General features: G+C 47.6%; 1 protein-coding gene across 1 annotated transcript in view; it reads left to right on the top strand.

Annotated features, from left to right (window-relative positions):
- The window catches only part of LOC140428318 (L-gulonolactone oxidase), an 82,918-nt gene extending 59,138 nt beyond the window's left edge, over window positions 1-23,780 (top strand). Inside the window, exons 7-12 of the mRNA XM_072514666.1 lie at window positions 11,358-11,465; window positions 13,478-13,554; window positions 15,165-15,314; window positions 20,755-20,919; window positions 21,576-21,666; window positions 23,348-23,780. Of these exons, the coding sequence (XP_072370767.1) occupies window positions 11,358-11,465; window positions 13,478-13,554; window positions 15,165-15,314; window positions 20,755-20,919; window positions 21,576-21,666; window positions 23,348-23,476 (720 nt within the window). The 3' untranslated portion in view covers window positions 23,477-23,780. The remainder of the gene's footprint in view (window positions 1-11,357; window positions 11,466-13,477; window positions 13,555-15,164; window positions 15,315-20,754; window positions 20,920-21,575; window positions 21,667-23,347) is intronic.
- Window positions 23,781-24,090: the final 310 nt, after the last annotated feature.

The following is a 24,090-nucleotide window of genomic DNA, read 5'->3' as shown; positions in this document are numbered from 1 at the left end:
TGTGTGGAGTCTGCACATCCTCCCCGTGTCTGCGTGGGTTTCCTCCGGGTGCTCCGGTTTCCTCCCACAGTCCAAAGATGTGCAGGTTAGGTGGATTGGCCGTGCTAAATTGCCCTCGGTGTCCAAAAAGGTTGGGTGGGGTTACTGGGTTATGGGGATAGGGTGGAGGTGTGGGCTTGGGTAGGGTGCTCTTTCCAAGAGCCGGTGCAGACTCGATGGGCTGAATGGTCTCCTTCTGCACTGTAAATTCTATGATTCTATAATTATGAATGAGTGGATAAGACCTTCAACAGCAGTGTTTGTACAAGGTGAGGGCATCGATCCTTACCTGGGCAGTAGGAATGTCGCTGCATGTGGAGAAAAAACTGGGATTGAAAAGGTGGAGCTTCCAATAATTAACACAATGATGGATGACTCTGGAAGAATGAAAATTGTCCCCATTTCCAATCCTGCCTTCGTGCAGACTGAGAGAGTAATAGTGATCCGGATATCAAACCGTGATCAGAATCCCCCCCCCCCCCCCTCCGCCCCCAATCCAGGACAACAGGCATGAAGTGCCTGCTGCTGGAGTCACATTGCCAGCAGAACCCTGCAGGTGCTCAAAGACTGGAATAAAATCAGAATGTTCTGGAAATACTCGGCAGGTCAGACAGCAACTGTGGAGAGACGAACAGTTTATTTATTCAGTTTGGTGAGCATTCGCCAGAACATTGCCTGAAACATTAACTCTGTTTATCATTGCACTCTGATGTTCTGTGACCCGCAGTGTATTAGAATTTATAGAATAGTGACAGCCCAGAAGGAGGCCATTCGGCCTGTCCTGTGGTGCTGAACCTCTGAAGGAGCAATTCACCAAATGTCACTCCCGTGTCACTCCCCGCAGCTCTGCACATTTCTCCTTTTCAGATAATGATCGAGTTACCTTTGAAAGCCTCAATGAATCCTTCCACCATCACGCTCTCAGACAGAACATTCCGGATCCTAACCACTCGCTGTGTGAATCTGTCTCCACCACACTCACAGACAGAACATTCCGGATCCTAACCACTCGCTGTGTGAATCTGTCTCCACCACACTCTCCGACAGAATATTCCGGATCCTAACCACTCGCTGTGTGAATCTGCCTCCACCACACTCTCAGACAGAACATTCCGGATCCTAACCACTCGCTGTGTGAATCTGCCTCCACCACACTCTCAGATAGAACATTCCGGATCCTAACCACTCGCTGTGTGGCTCTGCCTCCACCACACTCTCAGACAGAACATTCCGGATCCTAACCACTCGCTGTTTGAATCTGTCTCCACCACACTCTCAGACAGGACTTTCCAGATCCTAACCACTCGCTGTGTGAATCTTTCTCCACCACACTCTCAGACAGTACATTCCGGATCCTAACCACTCGCTGTGTGAATCTGTCTCCACCACACTCTCAGACAGAACATTCCAGATCCTAACCACTCGCTGTGTGAATCTGTCTCCACCACACTCTCAGACAGTACATTCCGGATCCTAACCACTCGCTGTGTGAATCTGTCTCCACCACACTCTCAGACAGAACATTCCGGATCCTAACCACTCGCTGTGTGAATCTGCCTCCACCACACTCTCAGACAGAACATTCCAGATCCTAACCACTCGCTGTGTGAATCTGTCTCCGCCACACTCTCAGACAGTACAGTACAGATCCTAACCACTCGCTGTGTGACAATGTTTCTCCTCTTGTGTCCATTGCTTCTTTTGTCGATTATCATGTCCTCTGGTTCTGATTCCTTCCTCCAACGGAGAAGCTTCTCCCTGTCTACTCTGACCAGCTCCCTCGTGATTTTGAACATGTCTACCTAATCTCCTCTCTGCCTTCTCCCCTCCAACACTCCCAACTTCTCCCTCAATACAAAAGAAAAATTGCTGGTGATCTGAAATAAAAGCTGAAAGTGCTGAAAAAACTCAGCAAGTCCGGCAGCATCCGTGGAGAGAAACCGAGTCCAGGAATAGCAGAACTTCGCCAATCCAAACCGAGTCCAGGAATAGCAGAACTTCGCCAATCCATCTTTCTCATCTCTGGCAACCATTCTCGTGAATCTCGTCTGCAATCTCTCTAATACCTTCACTTCCTTCCGAAGGTGTGGTGCCCAGAACTGACTGCCGTACTACAATTGCGACTGAAACAATGTTTTGTACAGGTTTAATATAAATTTCTCGTTTTGCACTGTTTTAATATCCAGCATTTCCAGTCTGAATCTTGCACCAACTCCAAATGACTGTGGATGAAAGAAGTGGAATGAACCAGTCGGCCGAGCCCATTGCGATAGAATAACACCCACCACTCTGACCCCCTTTATTTCAAATGGCAAAATGCCAATTGCGATACCGGAATGGACTAATAATTAGTGCAGGAATTTGTCTGAATGATGAATGGCGTAAATGAGCTGTCTGCTGCCTCATTGGCATTGATGAATAGGATGGTGTAACGCCTCTGCTCCCTTCGGGAAGCTTGTTGCGGAACTCAGCGGCTGCATCATTCCAAACCACGCTCAGACTTGATCTCACCTGGCCTTCCTTCCTCTGTGGCCGCGCAATCGCAGCAGAGAGAGTGGTATCGTTCCAGCCGCTGCGCCTGCCCTGTGTCTGTCCAAGTCCACCTCGGTTCCAGCTCCCTGCTGGGGGGAGTCAGTCAGGTCGCGCTGGGATCTTAGTTCAGCTCATTCTGAGAACTGGCGTTTAGATTTCCCTTGTCGAAGGGGTGAACTCTCTCTAATCAGTCCACAGTGATAGTCTCACCAATCACTGATAGCCTCCCCGTGTCTGTGTGGGTTTCCTCTGGGTGCTCCGGTTTCCTCCCACAGTCCAAAGATGTGCAGCTTAGGTGGATTGGCCGTCATATACTTCCCTTAGTGTCCAAATATAGAAGGTTAGATGGGGTTACTGGGTTACGGGGATAGGATGGCGGCGTGGGCCAAAGTAGGGTGCTCTTTCCAAGAGCTGGTGCAGACTCGATGGGCCGAATGGCCTCCTTCTGCACTGTGAATTCTATCTGTGGCTCCCTGATCCATTAACGTTCAGCTGGTGATTATTCTTTCAAAGAGATGCCTGTGTTGAGCTAACTACATCATTCCTGCTGACAGACAGCGAATTGATGGCACCCCACCAGCTCGTCACCCCCCTCAGTTGGAGTGTGGACGGGAGTGCGGGAGTTAAACCTTTGTGCCGATATTCTTTCATTCCTGTGTTTGTGAAGCTGTCTTTCTCAGAGCAGCTCGGCTGATGAACTCTTCCTGTGGACAATCATAAATAAACAGAGCGAGGCAGTGTCAATCTCCAGCTCCATGAAGCTGCAGTGTGCTGTTGTCTCCCTATTAGAGACGCTCTGTTAATTTGCTTGTCTAAGTGTCTGCACTATTTTAGTGTTTGCCCTGCAGATAGTGACCCACATAAACCTGTTGAAGCTCATTGTACCCCAGCCTCAGGTTGATATGACATTCTGCCAGAACAGCTTTCAATTTTTTACATCTAATTCCTTCTGCTCTATTTCTCTGCCAGCGTTACGGAATGTATTAGCTCCCAGTTTCTGCAAACTCTTCCCAACTTCCCAGTCTTAGTGTTCTGTATCCCTTCTCGCTAAAAGTCATCACAGGCGGCAGCCGTTCGGCCCATCAAGTCTGTGCTGTCTTTCTGCAGCGTCAGTCGCATTTTCTTTTCATTTTTCCCAATTAAGGGGCAATTTCGAATGGCCGGTCCACTTACCCTGCATGCCTTTGGGTTGTGGGCATACTGGACCCACTGGAGAATGTGACACGTGGAGAATGTGCAAACTCCACAGGGGCAGTGACCCGGGGCCGGGATTCGAACCCGGGTGCTCGGCGCCGTGAGGCAGCAGTGCTAACCACTGCACCACCGTGCCATCCTGTCAGTCCCATGTCCATGCTCCTTTCTCATAACCCAGCAAGTTCATTTCCCGAAAGTGCCTATCCCATTTTCTTCTGGAAACATTGATCACCATTCCTTCCATCACCTGCCTGGGCAGTGAGTTCCAGGTCATTAGCTACGTAAAGAAATTGTTCCTCACTGCACACCCACCCCTCACCATCGCTTGCACAAAACTTTAAATCTGTGGTTCGGGGGGGGGGGGGGGGGTTTCTTGTCTTCCTCATCTAAATCTGGCATCATTGTGTACGCTTCTCTCAAACCTCCTTGAATATAAAAATTGGCATTGAGTATAAAAATTGGCAAGACATGTTGCAGCTGTATGGAATATTAGTTAGGCCACACTTGGAGTATAGTGTTCAATTCTGGTCGCCACACTACCAGAAGGATGTGGAGGCTTTAGAGAGGGTGTAGAAGAGGTTTACCAGGATGTTGTCTGGTATGGAGGGCATTAGCTATGAGGAGCGGTTGAATAAACTCGGTTTGTTCTCACTGGAATGACGGAGGTTGAGGGGCGACCTGATAGAGGTCTACAAAATTATGAGGGGCATAGACAGGGTGGAGGGTGAGCAGCCAGAAGTCGTGGTGCACATTGGTACCAACGACGTAGGTGGGAAAAGTGGTGTGGATGTAATAAACGAGTTTAGGCAGTTAGGCTGGAAGTTAAAAGCCAGGACAGACAGAGTTGTCATCTCTGGTTTGTTGCCGGTGCCACGTGATAGCGAGGCTAGGAATAGGGAGAGAGTGCAGCTGAACACGTGGCTGCAGGAATTGTGTAGGAGGGAGGGCTTCAGGTATTTGCATAATTGGAGCGCATTCTGGGGAAGGTGGGACCTGTACAAGCAGGACGGGTTGTATCCAAACCAGAGGGGCACCAATATCCTGGGAGGGAGGTTTTCTAGTACTCTTCGGGAGGGTTTAAACTAATTTAGCAGGGGAATGGGAAACGGATTTGTAGTCCAGCAACTAAGGTAGCCGATGTTCAGGACGTCAAAGCGTGTAGTGAGGCAGTGGGGAAGGGAACACTGACAAAGGAGAGTACTTGCAGGCACGGAGATGGGTTGAAGTGTGTATACTTCAACGCAAGAAGCATCAGGAATAAGGTGGGTGAACTTAAGTCATGGATCGGTACTTGGGACTTCGATGTGGTGGCCATCACGGAAACTTGGATAGAAGAGGGGCAGAAATGGTTGTTGGAGGTCCCTGGTTATAGATGTTTCAATAAGATTAGGGAGGGTGGTAAAAGAGGTGGGGGGGGTTGGCATTGTTAATTAGAGATAGTATAACAGCTGCAGAAAGGCAGTTCGAGGAGTATCACCCTATTGAGGTAGTATGGGTTGAAGTCAGAAATAGGAAAGGAGCAGTCACCTTGTTAGGAGTTTTCTATAGGCCCCCCCAATAGTAGCAGAGATGTGGAGGAACAGATTGGGAAACAGTTTTTGGAAAAGTGCAGAAGTCGCAGGTAGTAGTCATGGGTGACTTCAACTTCCCAAATATTGAGTGGAAACTCTTTAGATCAAATAGTTTGGATGGGGTGGTGTTTGTGCAGTGTGTCCAGGAAGCTTTTCTAACACAGTATGTAGATTGTCCGACCAGAGGAGGGGCAATATTGGATTTAGTACTTGGTAATGGACCAGGGCAAGTGATAGATTTGTTTGTGGGGGAGCATTTTGGAGATAGTGACCACAATTCTGTGACTTTCACTTTAGTAATGGAGAGGGATAGGTGCGTGCAACAGGGCAAGGTTTACAATTGGGGGAAGGGGAAATACGATGTTGTCAGACAAGAATTGAAGTGCATAAGTTGGGAACACAGGCTATCAGGGAAGGACACAATTGAAATGTGGAACTTGTTCAAGGAACAGATACTACGTGTCCTTGATATGTCTGTCCTGGTCAGGCAGGGAAGAGATGGTTGAGTGAGGGAACCATGGTTGACAAGAGAGGTTGAATGTCTTGTTAAGAGAAAGAAGGATACTTATGTAAGGCTGAGGAAACAAGGTTTAGACAGGGCGCTGGAGGGATACAAGATAGCCAGGAGGGAACTGAAGAAAGGGATTCGGAGAGCTAAGAGAGGGAATAAAAAATCTTTGGCGGGTAGGATCAAGGAAAACGCCAAGGCCTTTTACACATATGTGAGAAATATGAGAATGACTAGAGTGAGGGTAGGTCCGATCAAGGACAGCAGCAGGAGATTGTGTATTGAGTCTGAAGAGATAGGAGAGGTCTTGAATGAGTACCTTTCTTCAGTATTTACAAAAGAGAGGGGCCATATTGTTGGAGAGGACAGTGTGAAACAGACTGGTAAGCTCGAGGAGATACTTGTTAGGAAGGAAGTTGTGTTGGGCATTTTGAAAAACTTGAGGATAGGCAAGTCCCCCGGGCCTGACGGGATATATCCAAGGATTCTATGGGAAGCAAGAGATGAAATTGCAGAGCCGTTGGTAATGATCTTTTCGTCCTCGCTGTCAACAGGGGTGGTATCAGGGGATTGGAGAGTGGCGAATGTTGTGTCCCTGTTCAAAAAAGGGAATAGGAATAACCCTGGGAATTACAGGCCAGTTAGTCTTACTTCGGTGGTAGGCAAAGTAATAGAAAGGGTACTGAGGATTTCTGAGCATCTGGAAAGACACTGCTTGATTAGGGATAGTCAGCACGGATTTGTGAGGGGTAGGTCTTGCATCACAAGTCTTACTGAATTCTTTGAGGAGGTAACCAAGCACGTGGATGAAGGTAAAGCAGTGGATGTGGTGTACATGGATTTTAGTAAGGCATTTGATAAGGTTCCCCATGGTAGGCTTCTGCAGAAAGTAAGGAGGCATGGGATAGTGGGAAATTTGGCCAGTTGGATAACGAACTGGCTAACCGATAGAAGTCAGAGAGTGGTGGTGGATGGCAAATGTTCATCCTGGAGCCCAGTTACCAGTGGCATACCGCAGGGATCAGTTCTGGGTCCTCTGCTGTTTGTGATTGTCATTAATGACTTGGATGAGGGAGTTGAAGGGTGGGTCAGTAAATTTGCAGACGATACGAAGATTGGTGGAGTTGTGGATAGTGAGGAGGGCTGTTGTCGGCTACAAAGAGACATAGATAGGATGCAGACCAGGGCTGAGAAGTGGCAGATGGAGTTTAACCCTGAAGAGTGTGAGGTTGTCCATTTTGGAAGGACAAATATGAATGCGGAATACAGGGTTAACAGTAGGGTTCTTGGCAATGTGGAGGAGCAGAGAGATCTTGGGGTCTATGTTCATAGATCTTTGAAAGTTGCCACTCAAGTGGATAGAGCTGTGAAGAAGGCCTATCGTGTGCTAGCGTTCATTAGCAGAGGGATTGAATTTAAGAGCCGTGAGGTGATGATGCAGCTGTACAAAACTTTGGTAAGGCCACATTTGGAGTACTGTGTGCAGTTCTAGTCGCCCCATTTTAGGAAGGATGTGGAAGCTTTGGAAAAGGTGCAAAGGAGATTTACCAGGATGTTGCCTGGAATAGAGAGTAGGTCTTATGAGGAAAGGTTGAGGGTGCTAGGCCTTTTCTCATTATGTGGAGATGCCGGCGTTGGACTGGGGTGAGCACAGTACGAAGTCTTACAACACCAGGTTAAAGTCCAACAGGTTTGTTTCGATGTCACGAGCTTTCGGAGCGCTGCTCCTTCCTCAAGTGAATGAAGAGGTATGTTCCAGAAACATATATATATAGGTCTGTCTATATATGTGTTTCTGGAACATACCTCTTCATTCACCTGAGGAAGGAGCAGCGCTCTGAAAGCTAGTGACATCGAAACAAACCTGTTGGACTTTAACCTGGTGTTGTAAGGCTTCTTACTTTTCTCATTAGAACGGAGAAGGGTGAGGGGCGACTTGATAGAGGTTTATAAGATGATCGGGGGAATAGATAGAGTAGACAGTCAGAGACTTTTCCCCTGGGTGGAACAAACCATTACAAGGGGACATAAATTTAAGGTGAATGGTGGAAGATATAGGAGGGATATCAGAGGTAGGTTCTTTACCCAGAGAGTAGTGGGAGCATGGAATGCACTGCCTGTGGAAGTAGTTGGGTCGGAAACATTAGAGACCTTCAAGCGGCTGTTGGATAGGTACATGGATTATGGAAGAATGATGGGGTGTAGATTAATTTGTTCTTAATCTCGGACAAAAGTTCAGCACAGGCTTGGACGGCCGAAGGGCCTGTTCCTGTTCTGTACTGTTCTTTGTTCTTGCTTCTCCCCTCAATCTCCTTTAGTCCGGGGGGAACTGCAGCTTCTCCAAGCAAACTGGTCAGCACGGTCGCACAGTGGTTAGCACAGTTGCTTCACAGCTCCAGGGTCCCAGGTTCGATTCCCGGCTTGCAGAGTCTGCACGTTCTCCCCGTGTCTGCGTGGGTTTCCTCCGGGTGCTCCGGCTTCCTCCCACAGTCCAAAGACGTGCAGGTTAGATGGATTGGCCATGACAAATTGCCCTTAGTGTCCAAAAAAGGTTGGGTCGGGGTTACGGGGACAGGGAGGAAGCGTGGGCTTACGTGGGATGCTCTTTCTGAGGGCCGGTGCAGACTCGATGGGCTGAATGGCCTCCTTCTGCACTGTAAATTCTATCAATCTATGTAAATTCTATGAAACCCTGGAACTAAAATCCAGCCCCCTCCCCCAATCCCCTGCCAATCCCTGGGACCATTCTGGTAAATCTTGCTCTGCAAAAACCTCACATTCTTGCTGAAGTGAACTCGATACAGCACTCTAGCTGCAACCTAACCAGGTTTATAAAGGTTCAGCATACCCTCTCTGATTTTGTTCTCAATGCCGCCCTTTCGAAAGCCCAAGATACACTCTGCTTTGCTCCCCTTTCCCTTAATCTAGCTGTCACCTCAAATATCAAGCTCTTGAACCCCCAGGTCCCTCTGTCCTTGAAAACTCACCCAAACTGTGCCATTAATTTGACAAGGGGTGGGGGAGGGGCGTAATTGTCACTGGACGGTTAATCCAGAGTCCCAGGGTAATGCTCTCGGGACCCAAGTTCGAATCCCACCAGGGCAGATGGTGGAGTTTGAATTCAATGGAAAATCTGGAATTAAAAGTCGAATGATGACAATGAAACCATTGTCAGTCGTCGTAAAAACCCATCTGGTTCACGAATGTCCTTTAGGGAAAGAAATCTGTTGACCTTACCTGGTCTGGCCTACATGTGACTCCAGACCCATGTGACATTTAAATGCCCCCCTCAAGGGCAATTAGGGATGGGCAATAAATGGTGATCCAGCCCAGCTATGCCCACAACCCATGAATGAATAATTTTAAAAAACTGTGGTGAAATTCGCCTTGAGAGGGTCGGCACAAGGGCTCTTTAGGCGGTGGCAACCGTTCTTAGACTTCCTGGCAGAACGGTAGACATTGGTCAATGGCAGCAGCAAGAACAAAGAACAAAGAACAAAGAACAAAGAAATGTACAGCACAGGAACAGGCCCTTCGGCCCTCCCAGCCCGTGCCGACCATGCTGCCCGACTAAACTACAATCTTCTACACTTCCTGGGTCCGTATCCCTCTATTCCCATCCTGTTCATGTATTTGTCAAGATGCCCCTTAAATGTCGGGGGGGGGGGTGGACGGTTTACTTTATTTTTGTTTATGTTATTTACACTGGAGGGGCTGAGGGGGTGTATATACCTGGTGTGTTAAGTCGGGGTGTTAATGTTAATTTATTATTTATGTACAGGGGGGAGGGGGGTATGGAGGGTTGCTTCACTAGACTGTGTTTTGTACTTAACCCTGTTGGGTTCCTTTTTCATTTTGTTATTGATATTTTATGAAATCCTTAATAAAAATTATTGTTTTTTAAAAAACATATTCCTGAATAGGTGATTTTTAAGTAGCCAAATACCCTTAATTCAATCGCAATTTGAATTATGAGATTGTCAAAGTAGGCTCCCCACTTTGATGATGTTGTTTAATGTGAATTCTAGGATAATTTGTTTTCTAATGTATGGAATGAATGATTCTGAAGTATCACATTGTATTACAACACACCTCTTAACAGTGTATTATAATATTGAATGGTCGGGCAGCATTGTGAACTGAAACGGCCTTCATTTTAAACTGTGCCATCGATGGGCAGTGTGGAATTGAAAATAGATTATTGCAGCCAATTACAAGGTGGTTGTTAATGAGGTTGAGGTTTTGGCAAGCTTTGCTGGAAATCTTTGATTGGGTACAGTGAGTTTTAATTCAGGAAAGGACTTGAGAATGACTTGCCTGTTGATTTATATTTTCAGTGGAAGATGTGATTGGATAGTTGGGAGTCCAGCCAAGTGGAACGTCAGGAATCAATGGTGACTAGATTATTGTCAAGCTTTTAAGAGCTGCTGAAATAGTTGGGGCTGAAAGCACAATTCACCAGAGAGGCAGCTTTGTAAAATTATCACTCGTTTAGAAATTTACTAGATAGAACGGCACCCAGCGTATCTCGATTTGGTCCAACTATACAGAATGGGTCAATGATTGCATGATCCCAAGGACATTTGCACCATCCCATCTGTGCCACTGCTCCACACCATACGACCCACCCTGTTACTCTCAGGTCAGACATGTAGAAGTATAAATGAAGATAACTGGGTATTTATAAAGGGTCCTTCACACCCTCAGTGCATCCCACAGTTAATGAAATGGTTTTGAAACATAGTCACCCTGTACTGGATGTGAAAGACGACAGGTAATTAGTACCCAGCAAGAGCTCAGACAGAGGAAGGGGATAAACGGCGGAACACTCTACTTCTTAGTGATGCTGGTTGTAAGGTAAGTATTGTGTTATGGTCCAGGGTTTAGAGAACCCCAAAGTGTATCATGGAGTTCACCTGACCCACAATTTTTAATAAATTGTGGCATGGGGAGCACACGGCCCACTCTACAGGTGTGGCACAGCAGAAATGGAAAAGTATTTTGTAAAGCAAAACAATGTTTATTCTATGAACTCAAGTGAACCTTTTTAAAACATACAGTGAACATCTTAGCAACCATCAATTCAAATACAACCCCAAAGAATACAACACTAAGTAATCCTTAATAACTTCCCAAACGACATCCAGAAGACAAAAGCAACACCTTTTAACAGAAGCACATTAGGTTTACATTCACCACTGCGAACATTTATAATTCTGAATTCACCAAATGATCAAGAGATAGTCTTTTCATGGCAGAGAGATCAGCAGTACACCTGCTCTGTCTGGCTTCAGCTCCAACACTGAAAACTAAACTAAAAAACACCCCGCAGCAAACAGCCTAAAACAAAAGTAAAAAGCTGACAGACAGCCCAGCTCCACCCACACTCTGACATCACTGATAAACACCCATTTCTTAAAGGTACATTTCTTAAACACCCATTTCTTAAAGGTACTCTCACATGACAATTAATCCTGCAATGTAACTGAATCTTTTCTATCTTGACCCTGTAGGTTCTGGGTGATCTAGACACTCACCTTAAACAGTCAGAGTACTTCCGTTTCTTCTGGTTCCCTCACACTGATAAGGTCACAGTTTTCTACGCAGATCGCACCAACAAGGTACAGTGAAAGCTTATTTGAGTTTTGTGCAGGACATTCTCTCAGGTTCTGTATCATCGGTCGCTTCCGTAAGTGGACCTCATGTCCCCATCGAAATGGAGTGCTACTGACTTTGTAGCATCGGAGTGGAGTGCTGCTGAGTTAACAGCATCAAAATGGAATGTTACTGAGTTAATAGCACCAAAATGGTGTGTTACTGAGTTGGTAGCAGGGAAATGGAGTGTTACTGAGTTGGTAGCAGGGAAATGGAGTGTTACTGAGTTGGTAGCAGGGAAACTGAGATGGTGGCGGGATGCTCTCACTGCTGGAAGGTCTCACAAGCTGTGCTGCTGATAATTGGTTTATTTTGTATTGAATACAGGAGTTAACAGGATAGAGTTTTCACAGTGAGGTTCCTCAATTATGTTCCTTGAAAATCTCATCGAATTGTATTGAAAGATACATAAATCTCAGGAGGCCATTCGGCCCATTGAGTCTGCACCGGCTCTTGGAGAGAGCACCCTACCCAAGGTCAACACCTCCACCCTATCCCCACCACCCAGGAGCCCCTCCCAACACTAAGGGCAATTTTGGACACTAAGGGCAATTTATCATGGCCAATCCACCTAACCCGCACATCTTTGGACTGTGGGAGGAAACCGGAGCACCCGGAGGAAACCCACGTAGACACGGGGAGAACGTGCAGACTCCGCACAGACAGTGACCCAAGCCAGAATCGAACCTGGGACCCTGGAGCTGTGAAGCAATTGTGCTATCCACAATGCTACCGTGCTGCCCTCACTGCAGTAAAAACCTTACTGTTTTTAGTAAAAACTAGGAACGGGATTCTCCATCTCAGAAACTAAAGTGTTGAGGGTGGATTCAGTCAGTGGACTTGCAGGCTGTGACAATGGCGGTCTGTGGCTGGTTATCCTGGTCCCCCGGGGGGGGAATCATCCAGGCACCCCGGCCCTGGTAAACGTTGACCCCTGCCCCCCCCCCCCCCCCCCCCCCAAGCCAGCAGCAGGATCGGCAGCCTGTGGTCGCGCCTCTGGAAACCAGCCCTCCCTCCTCTATCACCTCCAGCACACGTTTCCTGATTTTTGAAACCACGTGAACTTGGCCGTGGGTAATTCCCCCTGGCAGAGTCGGAGCATCGCGGGAGCCCCGGAGAATACCAGGTCGAGCCCCTTAATGATCCACCAACGGCGTTGACTGTACTTGCGGAGTAGAATGCAGTGACGCCGACGCATGGCATTCCGTCGTGCGCCCGCTCCCTGCCACGATTTTCAGCTCACGGGCGATTCTCCATCCAATCGCGTTTGGCGATTCTGGCGTCGATGGGCGGAGAATCCTGCCCTCAGTCCTTTTGCTCACTATTTGCACAGTTTGGCCTCCCTACTCACGGAAAGATACACTTGCATTGGAGGCAGTACAGTGAAGGTTCACTCGATTGGTCCCTGGGATGAGAGGGTTGTCCAATAATGAGGCCGAGTTAATTGGGCTGAAGGATCAGAGGTGACCTCATTGTGACGCACAGCACCGTGAAGAGTCTTGACAGGGTGGACCCGGAGAGATTGGGTCCACTGGTCGGGAAATCTAAAACACAGAGGCCTGGTCTCAGGCCAAGGAGTGATCATTTAGGACTGAGATCAGGGAAAATGTATTCATTCAAAGGATTGGAAATCTTAGGAGTTCTCTGCCTTGGAGGATTCTGGATGCTCCTTGACTGGATATATTTAAGGCCGGGATACAGAGTTTTGGTCTCTCAGGGAAAGTGGAGTTGAAACTATAGTCAGCCCTGATTGAATGGTGCGGCGGGTGAGCCAGGCCTTATTTTGCACTCGTGCTTTTATTTTATATCCTTCGGCCTGTATTCCTGAGCCTTGTTCTATTGTCCAGCTTGTGTCCATATGTTTGTCAGACAGAGCTCACCATTTCAGGTTAGGATTCCCAATGGAACAGGGCGATTCCTCTGTTTATTTCCCCATGCTAGTACATGTCTGATGGTGCACGTGCTTTGTGTCTTACAGCCAATCAAAACCACTTCCAGTTGGTTCTGGAACTACGCCATTGGCTATTACCTGCTAGAGTTCCTCCTGTGGATCAGGTCAGTTAAATTCGCCGGCTTGGGGTCCAGGTCAGTGGTCACCGACCCCCCCCCCCCTTGTTGTCAACTCTGGTCCCTGAAGCTTCCTCGATTGCCGTCGGGCCACCATTGGTGGTCCTGCCGACAGCTGCCTGGGCCCATTCTGGGATCCCTCCCTAAACCTCTCCCATTCCTCTTCCTTCAAGACGCTCCTGAAAACTGACCACTTGACCAAGCTATGGCCACCTGCCCAATTACGGCCTCCGGTTTTGTGTCAAGCGCCTTGGGAAGTTCCATTTAGTTAATTATATACATACAAATTGTTATAATAAAGTATCTGGGATTGCTTACCGCATGTGCCATGTAACTGGAAGTTGTTGATCAGACCCAAGGCCAAATGAGATGTGAAAGGGTGATTATAAAGTTTAGAATGGGAGGAGTCCATAGACTCTGTAAATGTCATACCCTGAGCTAAACTAGCTGCACCATCATCGTGTGAATCTCTATAAACAGTGAGTGAGGGACAAGATCATTCAATACTGGCATTGTACCACCCCCTGGTGGAGTCCTACAGTGCTACACCCGGAATAACGTTCCTGAAAATACAACTATGAACTGCAGCTGGTTTGACCAGTACTGAATGGAGACACAACGGACTCATTATCTCACACTCAGCCACATATTCCCAACACACGTACACCCAATACGCAACCCACCACACACTCCCATGTGAGCAGCATGGTAGCACAGTGGTTAGCACTGTTGCTTCACAGCGCCAGGGTCCCAGGTTTGATTCCCACTTGGGTCACTGTGCGGAGTCTGCACGTCCTCCCCGTGTCTGCGTGGGTTTCCCCCGGGTGCTCCGGTTTCCTCCCGCAAGTCCCGAAAGATGTGCTGTCAGGTGAATTGGACATTCTGAATTCTCCCTCTGCGTACCCGAACAGGCGCCGGAATGTGGCGACGAGGGGATCTTCACAGTAACTTCACTGCAGTGTTAATGTAAGCCTACTTGTGACAATAATAAAGATTATTATACACTGACCGAGACACTAACACAGGCTCTCATACATACCACCCACCCCCACACACATACCCCCAGGCCACCTACACACACACACAAACACATCCACACACTCACATGCTTACCCACACCCTGCCGTGAGAGGCAATGTGAGAGGAGGGTTTGATCTCCAGCTGACCATAGACAGACCCTGGCTCCCTCAGTCTTTGTTGTCTTGTTTCCTTTAATGTTGAGTTTTACTCTATCAGATGAAGCTGAGAGCTTGTCCCTGTACACGGACTCCACCCTCAGGGAGCATCTCCAGCACATGGACCCACCCTCAGGGAGCATCTCCAGCCCTGGAGAGAATGGCCAGCACAGGCAGGGATTGATGGGCCCAGAGTCTCACATCAATCTCCACTCATGTACCTCCATGTCCTCCCTCTTATCTCTGTAATCTCCTCCAGCACCACAACCCTCAGAGATCTCTGCATTCCTCAAATTCAGGCCTCAATGATTGCAGATGGGTCTTTAACTCACTGATTGTGGATTCAAGCTTGAGTGATGTAAAATCGTCACTGTAGTTCTTTAGTTAACCTCCTAAGCTTTGACCCTCTGATCTCTTGTGCAGTGTCTTCTTCCCGCGCCTGGTACCCTGGATCAATCGCCTCTTCTATTGGCTGCTTTACTCAGCAAAGGCTGAGCAGGTCAAGCGCAGTGATAAGGCTTTCAACTTTGACTGTCTCTTCAAGCAACATGTGTCGGACTGGGCTCTTCCTATGTAAGCATCACCTTCCCTCACTGTGTACCTGCTAGGGCCGTTCCCATGGAAACACCATCTCCATTTTTTTTGCACTGAGTGCTGAATTTGGTGCATTTGAGTGCTATAGTGAGAGTTTGGTGACCGAGGGAGTATAAGGCTTCATTTTTATCTAAAGTCTAGTCTTTCTTTTATTTAGTTAATTAACTGAAATGTTGCTGTTTGGTTTAGAAGAAGGTGAATTTTCAATCAGCTTTAAACAAAGCTTCTACTTGTCGGCACTTGCAACTGGAGCTTGTTAATTGGTTAATTGGATTAGGCCAGTTTCCAGAGGCTAGATTCACAGTATAAAAGGGATCCCCTACAGTGCAGACTTTGTTTGCACTGAGTGCTGAATTTGGTGCATTTGAGTGCTATAGTGAGAGTTTGGTGACTGAGGGAGTGCTGAATTTGGTGCATTTGAGTGCTATAGTAAGAGTTTGGTGACCGAGGGGGTTAGGTGAGGAGGGAGTAAGGTGCTCCTTTCATTTTGTTTCCTACATTTCCGCAAAGAGTGAGAAGAGAGCCAGGGGTTTACAGAGAGTGCAGCTGACTGGGAGCAGAGTCGGAGGGCGGTGGTCCAGTTGGTCCACAGGGCAGCTATATTCTGTAAGGTAAGAGGGGATGGAGGTTAGGCCAGTTGCATGCCCCTCCTGTAGGATGTGGGTGGTGAGGGATACCACCGGTGTCCCCGCTGACTATACCTGCTGGAAGTGCACCCAACTTCAGCTCCTCAAAGACCGTGTTAGGGAACTGGAGCTGAAGCTGGATGAACTTCGGATCATCCGGGAGGCAGAGGGGGTGATAGAGAAGAGTTACAGGGATGTAACCACACCCAAGGTACAGGACAAGAATAGCTGGGTTACAGTCAGGGGGGAAAAAACAAACAGGCAGAAAGTGCAGGGATCCCTCGTGGCCGTTCCTGTTCAAAACAAGTATACCATTTTCAATGCTGTTGGGGGGGATGACCTACCGGGGGAAGGCCCTAGCGGCCAGGTCTCTGGCACTGAGTCTGGCTCTGGGGCTCAGAAGGGAAGGGGGGAGAATAGAAAAGCAATAGTTGTAGGAGATTCAATGGTTAGGGGAATAGATAGGAGGTTCTGTGGTCGCGAGCGAGACTCCCGGAAGGTATGTTGCCTCCCGGGTGCCAGGGTCAGGGATGTCTCGGATCGTGTCTTCAGGATCCTTAAGGAGGAGGGGGAGCAGCCAGAAGTCGTTGTGCACATTGGTACCAACGACGTAGGTAGGAAAAGGGGTGTGGAGGTAATAAACGAGTTTAGGGAGTTAGGCTGGAAGTTAAAAGCCAGGACAGACAAAGTTGTCATCTCTGGTTTGTTGCCGGTGCCACGTGATAGCGAGGCTAGGAATAGGGAGAGAGTGCAGCTGAACACGTGGCTGCAGGAATGGTGTAGGAGGGAGGGCTTCAGGTATTTGGATAATTGGAGCGCATTCTGGGGAAGGTGGGACCTGTACAAGCAGGACGGGTTGCATCTGAACCAGACGGGCACCAATATCCTGGGAGGGAGGTTTTCTAGTACTCTTCGGGAGGGTTTAAACTAATTTGGCTGGGGAATGGGAACCGGATTTGTAGTCCAGCAACTAAGGTAGCCGATATTCAGGATGCCAAAGCGTGTAATGAGGCAGTGGGGAAGGGAACACTGACAAAGGAGAGTACTTGCAGGCACGGAGATGGGTTGAAGTGTGTATACTTCAACGCAAGAAGCATCAGGAATAAGGTGGGTGAACTTAATGCATGGATCGGTACTTGGGACTACGATGTGGTGGCCATCACGGAAACTTGGATAGAAGAGGGGCAGAAATGGTTGTTGGAGGTCCCTGGTTATAGATGTTTCAATAAGATTAGGGAGGGTGGTAAAAGAGGTGGGGGGTGGCATTGTTAATTAGAGATAGTATAACAGCTGCAGAAAGGCAGTTCGAGGAGTATCAGCCTACTGAGGTAGTATGGGTTGAAGTCAGAAATAGGAAAGGAGCAGTCACCTTGTTAGGAGTTTTCTATAGGCCCCCCAATAGTAGCAGAGATGTGGAGGAACAGATTTTGGAAAGGTGCAGAAGTCACAGGGTAGTAGTTATGGGTGACTTTAACTTCCCAAACATTGAGTGGAAACTCTTTAGATCAAATAGTTTGGATGGGGTGGTGTTTGTGCAGTGTGTCCAGGAAGCTTTTCTAACACAGTATGTAGATTGTCCGACCAGAGGAGGGGCAATATTGGATTTAGTACTTGGTAATGAACCAGGACAAGTGATAGATTTGTTAGTGGGGGAGCATTTTGGAGATAGTGACCACAATTCTGTTGCTTTCACTTTAGTAATGGAGAGAGATAGGTGCGTGCAACAGGGCAAGGTTTACAATTGGGGGAAGGGTAAATACGATGTTGTCAGACAAGAATTGAGGTGCATAAGTTGGGAACATAGGCTGTCAGGGAAGGACACAAGTGAAATGTGGAACCTGTTCAAGGAACAGGTACTACGTGTCCTTGATATGTATGTCCCTGTCAGACAGGGAAGAGATGGTCGAGTGAGGGAAGCATGGTTGACAAGAGAGGTTGAATGTCTTGTTAAGAGGAAAAAGGAGACTTATGTAAGGCTGAGGAAACAAGGTTCAGACAGGGCGTTGGAGGGATACAAGATAGCCAGGAGGGAACTGAAGAAAGGGATTAGGAGAGCTAAGAGAGGGCATGAATAATCTTTGGCGGGTAGGATCCAGGAAAACCTCAAGGCCTTTTACACATATGTGAGAAATATGAGAATGATTAGAGCGAGGGTAGGTCCGATCAAGGACAGTAGCGGGAGATTGTGTATTGAGTCTGAAGAGATAGGAGAGGTCTTTGAACGAGTACTTTTCTTCTGTATTTACAAATGAGAGGGGCCATATTGTTGGAGAGGACAGTGTGAAACAGACTGGTAAGCTCGAGGAAATACTTGTTAGGAAGGAAGATGTGTTGGGCATTTTTAAAAACTTGAGGATAGACAAGTCCCCCGGGCCTGACGGGATATATCCAAGGATTCTATGGGAAGCAAGAGATGAAATTGCAGAGCCGTTGGCAATGATCTTTTCGTCCTCACTGTCAACAGGGGTGGTACCAGGGGATTGGAGAGTGGCGAATGTCGTGCCCCTGTTCAATAAAGGGAATAGGGATAACCCTGGGAATTACAGGCCAGTTAGTCTTACTTCGGTGGTAGGCAAAGTCATGGAAAGGGTACTGAAGCATAGGATTTCTGAGCATCTGGAAAGACACTGCTTGATTAGGGATAGTCAGCACGGATTTGTGAGGGGTAGGTCTTGCCTTACAAGTCTTATTGAATTCTTTGAGGTGGTGACCAAGCATGTGGATGAAGGTAAAGCAGTGGATGTAGTGTACATGGATTTTAGTAAGGCATTTGATAAGGTTCCCCATGGTAGGCTTCTGCAGAAAGTAAGGAGGCATGGGATAGTGGGAAATTTGGCCAGTTGGATAACGAACTGGCTAACCGATAGAAGTCAGAGAGTGGTGGTGGATGGCAAATATTCAGCCTGGATCCCAGTTAACAGTGGCGTACCGCAGGGATCAGTTCTGGGTCCTCTGCTGTTTGTCATTTTCATTAATGACTTGGATGAGGGAGTTGAACGGTGGGTCAGTAAATTTGCAGACGATACGAAGATTGGTGGAGTTGTGGATAGTGAGGAGGGCTGTTGTTGGCTGCAAAGAGACGTAGATAGGATGCAGAGCTGGGCTGAGAAGTGGCAGATGGAGTTTAACCCTGAAAAATGTGAGGTTGTCCATTTTGGAAGGACAAATATGAATGCGGAATACAGGGTTAATGGTAGAGTTCTTGGCAATGTGGAGGAACAGAGAGATCTTGGGGTCTATGTTCATACATCTTTGAAAGTTGCCACTCAAGTGGATAGAGCTGTGAAGAAGGCCTATGGTGTGCTAGCGTTCATTAACAGAGGGATTGAATTTAAGAGCCGTGAGGTGATGATGCAGCTGTACAAAACTTTGGTAAGGCCACATTTGGAGTACTGTGTACAGTTCTGGTCGCCTCATTTTAGGAAGGATGTGGAAGCTTTGGAAAAGGTGCAAAGGAGATTTACCAGGATGTTGCCTGGAATGGAGAGTAGGTCTTATGAGGAAAGGTTGAGGGTGCTAGGCCTTTTCTCATTAGAACGGAGAAGGATGAGGGGCGACTTGATAGAGGTTTATAAGATGATCAGGGGAATAGATAGAGTAGACAGTCAGAGACTTTTCCCCCGGGTGGAACAAACCATTACAAGGGGACATAAATTTAAGGTGAATGGTGGAAGATATAGGGGGGATGTCAGAGGTAGGTTCTTTACCCAGAGAGTAGTGGGGGCATGGAATGCACTGCCTGTGGAAGTAGTTGAGTCGGAAACATTAGGGACCTTCAAGCAGCTATTGGATAGATACATGGATTACGGTAAAATTATATAGTGTAGATTTATTTGTTCTTAAGGGCAGCATGGTAGCATTGTGGATAGCACAATTGCTTCACAGCTCTAGGGTCCCAGGTTCGATTCCGGCTTGGGTCACTGTCTGTGCGGAGTTTGCACATCCTCCCCGTGTCTGCGTGGGTTTCCTCCGGGTGCTCCGATTTACTCCCACTGTCCAAAGATGTGCAGGTTAGGTGGATTGGCCATGATAAATTGCCCTTAGTGTCCAAAATTGCCCTTGGTGTTGGGTGGAGGTGTTGACTTTGGGTAGGGTGCTCTTTCCAAGAGCCAGTGCAGACTCAATGGGCCAAATGGCCTCCTTCTGCACTGTAAATTCAATGATAATCTAGGACAAAGGTTCGGCACAACATCGTGGGCCGAAGGGCCTGTTCTGTGCTGTGTTTTTCTATGTTCTATGTACGCTGTGTCTTCAGGGCCAGGCCTTTGCAAGGACCAACTATGCACACTCTACCTGGGCCAATCTCATGCACCCCACCTTCCCTCCCAGACACTTTTGTTTGATCCTCTCTCCCACCTTCCTTCCCATCCAAATCTTCTCTTCTCATTCTCAGTCCATTTCTCAGCCTACTCCTGAGTGCGCCAATCTCTGCCTCTTCGATCTGACCATTTCTCTCTCTGTCCGAGCCTCCCAGCATTTGGGCACCAGACAAGCAAGCAAGGTTATTACTGAGCAAAGGGGAGGTAAATGGAGTCAAGATGCATCTAATTGGATGGTAGCAAAGGCTCGTGGTACTGAATGGCTTTGTGCTGTTCCTGTGTAAACCCCAAGGACGGGGGGGTTGTGAAATAAGTATCATTGCGAATTGGAAATTCATACCTTTGTGTCAGCTTCGGTACCAGTTCAGACCGTTTCTGTGCACACCAAGTTACAGCCAGGAATGCAGACCCAGGGGAGGGAGTCAGAAATCTGGAATATTTCCCCGCTGATCAGCTTTTGTTGTTTTTCCACAGTAAGCAGACTAGAGCAGCTCTGGAGCAGCTGAAGGATTGGCTGGACAACAATCCTAATGTGCGAGCACATTTTCCTGTCGAGGTTCGGTTTGTTCGTGCAGACGATATTCTGCTCAGCCCCTGTTACAGACAGGACAGCTGCTACATTAACATCATCATGTACAGGTAAGTGGGAGGGTGGGGAGCAGCAGAGAAAAGGGCTAAAGAGGCGGGGTCTGGTAGGCTAAAAGGGGCCTTAGCGTTCCTCAACCAAGGAAGGCCTTAAAAAAAGCAGGATACTGCAGATACTGGAAATCTGAAATGCTGGAAATACCCAGGACAGGCCGTTTAGCACAGGGCTAAATCGCTGGCTTTGAAAGCAGACCCAGGCAGGCCAGCAGCGCGGTTCAATTCCCGTACCAGCCTCCCCGAACAGGCGCAGGAATGTGGCGACTAGGGGCTTTTCACAGTAACTTCATTTGAAGCCTACTTGTGACAATAAGCGATTTTCATTTCATCTGTGGAGCGAGGAACAAGAGTTAATCTTTCAAGGCAGAAACGTTACATTTCTCTCTCTCCAATGATTCGCTTCCACCCGGTACTGTGCGTGTCTCAGAGTCAGCTCCTGGGTGACCGGGAATGAGTAACTCCTGTGTGCAACCGGACAGTTCACATGAGTCTCAGAGTTTGAAAGAGTGAAGTGTTCGTCGAGGACACAGCAATGCTTAGTGGTGCTGACCGGAGGTTCTAGTGTCACGCTGCCTTCGTGTCCTGGGCAAAGCCCTGATCCCCTTTGCCAGTGATGCTGTCAAGTTCTGACTGATGAGATCTTTCCCTCACAGACCCTACGGGAAGGAGGTGCCACGCGAGGGGTACTGGGCAATGTACGAGGAGATCATGAAGAGGAACGGGGGAAGACCACACTGGGCGAAGGTGAGTGCCGACAATTGGCCTTCCCAATAGAAACTAGGCTGTGAGATTTAGTCATCAAGACTGCCATTAACTTTAAAACATATACCCTGAACTGAGGGCACTGTTGCTCAGTTTGCAGATGATACAAAGATTTGTAGAGGGAGAGGTAGTATTGAGGAAGGGGGCGGCGAAGAAGTGGCAGATGAAATACAATGTGGGAAAGTGTGAGTTTATGCACTTTGGAAGGAGAAATGGAGGCATAGACTTTTCTAAATGGGGAAATGCTTAGGAAATCAGAAGCACAAAGGGACTTGGAGTGAGTCCTTGTTCACGATTGTCTTCACGATTGTCTTAAGGTTAACGTGCAGGTTCAGTCGGCAGTTAAGAAGGCAAATGCAATGTTAGCATTCATGTCGAGAGGGCTGGAATACAAGACCGGGGATGTACTTCTGAGGCTGTATAAGGCTCTGGTCAGACCCCATTTGGAGTATTGTGGGCAGTTTTGGGCCCCGTATCTCAGGAAGGATGTGGTAGCCTCGGAAAGGGTCCAGAGGAGGTTCACAAGAATGATCCCTGGAATGAAGAGCTTGTTGTATGAGGAACGATTGAGGACTCTGGGTCTGTACTCGTTGTGAGTTTAGAAGAATGAGGGGGGTCTTATTGAAACTTCCAGGATACTGCGAGGCCTGGATAGAGTGGATGTGGAGAGGATGTTTCCACTTGTAGGAGAAACTAGAACCAGAGGACACAATCTCAGACTTAAAGGTTAGGGTCCTTTAAACAGGGATGAGGAGGAATTTCTTCAGCCAGAGGGTGGTGAATCTGTGGAACTTTGCCGCAGAAGGCTGTGGAGGCCAAATCACTGAGTGTCTTTAAGACAGAGATAGATAGGTTCTTGATTAATAAGGGGATCAGGGGTTATGGGGAGAAGGATGGAGAATGGGGATGAGAAAATATCAGCCATGATTGAATGGCGGAGCAGACCCGATGGGCCGAGTGGCCTAATTCTGCTCCTATGATCTTATGGACTGTTTTTAAACATCCAAAATTCTATCCATCTCTACCTTGGCAAAAGCAATCATCAGCCTTGTGGGGAAACATCATCATAGCTGTTAAACCCTCTAAGAATTGAATACTTTTCAGTGAGATTACTTCTCATTCTTCTGAGCTGGGGATTATACGCCACGTTTCCCATCAGTCCAGGTTCCTAATTGTAGAAGGAACTATAGTTGTCGGATTAGTTGCCTTAATACCCTGTATTCCTTCTTAACTGGCTGCTTGACTATATTTCATGGCAATGGGCACTTGGCAAAGCATGATGGATATATTAGCTTTATTTCAGTCAAGAAGTTCTGCATGTAATAGGCAGAAGGTCAGACTATGTAAACAAGTGCACAGCTGCACATTTTGCTGAGTAGACAATTATTATTGTTCTTAAGCTGGGAATTCAAGGCCTGTTGTTTAACGCTGCTCGCTTTTCTGTGTCGGGGCTTATCAAAGGAATGCCTTGTTTTTTCTAAATATTGCTTATTAAACCATATAAATTACTATACTCTTGTAAGGTGGGGACAATTAGAAGAACGGTGGTCACTCTAACTCCCGCCACAAACTCGTGTTATAATAAAAGACCTTTGCAAAACCTCAAGGTTTTGGCTAGTTTTTTCCACAACACTAATTCTCCTCCTCTCTTTTAACCATCCAGGCACATAGCCTTCTCCGGCAGGACTTTGAGAAGATATACCCAGCATTCCAGAAGTTCTGCTCCATCCGTGAGGAGCTGGATCCTTCCGGAATGTTCCTCAACAATTACCTGGAAAAGACCTTTTTCTGAGTGTGATTTTTCACTTGCTTCTCCAACAGTGAACAAGGTTGTTGTTGTTGAACTTGTCCATACGGTTCCTGGTGTTCTGTCTCTCTGTGTGTACGTTCCAATAGGTGGCCAGGAAGTGTGTGTGACAAGCCACTTGTCAAGAAGCACCACACAAGACTGTGTTTTCCACTAATTGCGCACTGAAAACAGCACTGAGGGCACCAGAGTGACAGTACCAATTCCTCTTCAAAGCCATTTATATAAACCACAATCCCTGGCTCCCCTTTTACACAGTGCTCAACAATAAATGGTGTTTTTCTTTCAATGAGTGGCTGACTGAATATCTACATTCACAGATACATCGAGATGGCAGCCTGGGGCAAAGCAGGGGATTGAGTTTGAGTGGGCAGATGTTTAAAAAGGTGCATCATCATCACCACCACCGTCTCAAAGGCAATGTGGGATGGCCAGTAAGTGATGGCCTTGTTAGGGATGTTCACGTCCATGAGGAATGCAGTGAGGCTGCTGTGAATGAGCAAGTGGTGTTCACGTCCATGAGGAACATGTCCATGTACCGGTCAGACAGGGAGGAAGGTGCCGAGCGAGGGAACCGTGGTTTACCAAGGAAGTGGAAT

Source organism: Scyliorhinus torazame, chromosome 1, assembly GCF_047496885.1.
Source record: "Scyliorhinus torazame isolate Kashiwa2021f chromosome 1, sScyTor2.1, whole genome shotgun sequence".
In the NCBI taxonomy this organism is placed as follows: domain Eukaryota; kingdom Metazoa; phylum Chordata; class Chondrichthyes; order Carcharhiniformes; family Scyliorhinidae; genus Scyliorhinus; species Scyliorhinus torazame.
This window is presented reverse-complemented; position numbering and strand designations above follow the sequence as displayed.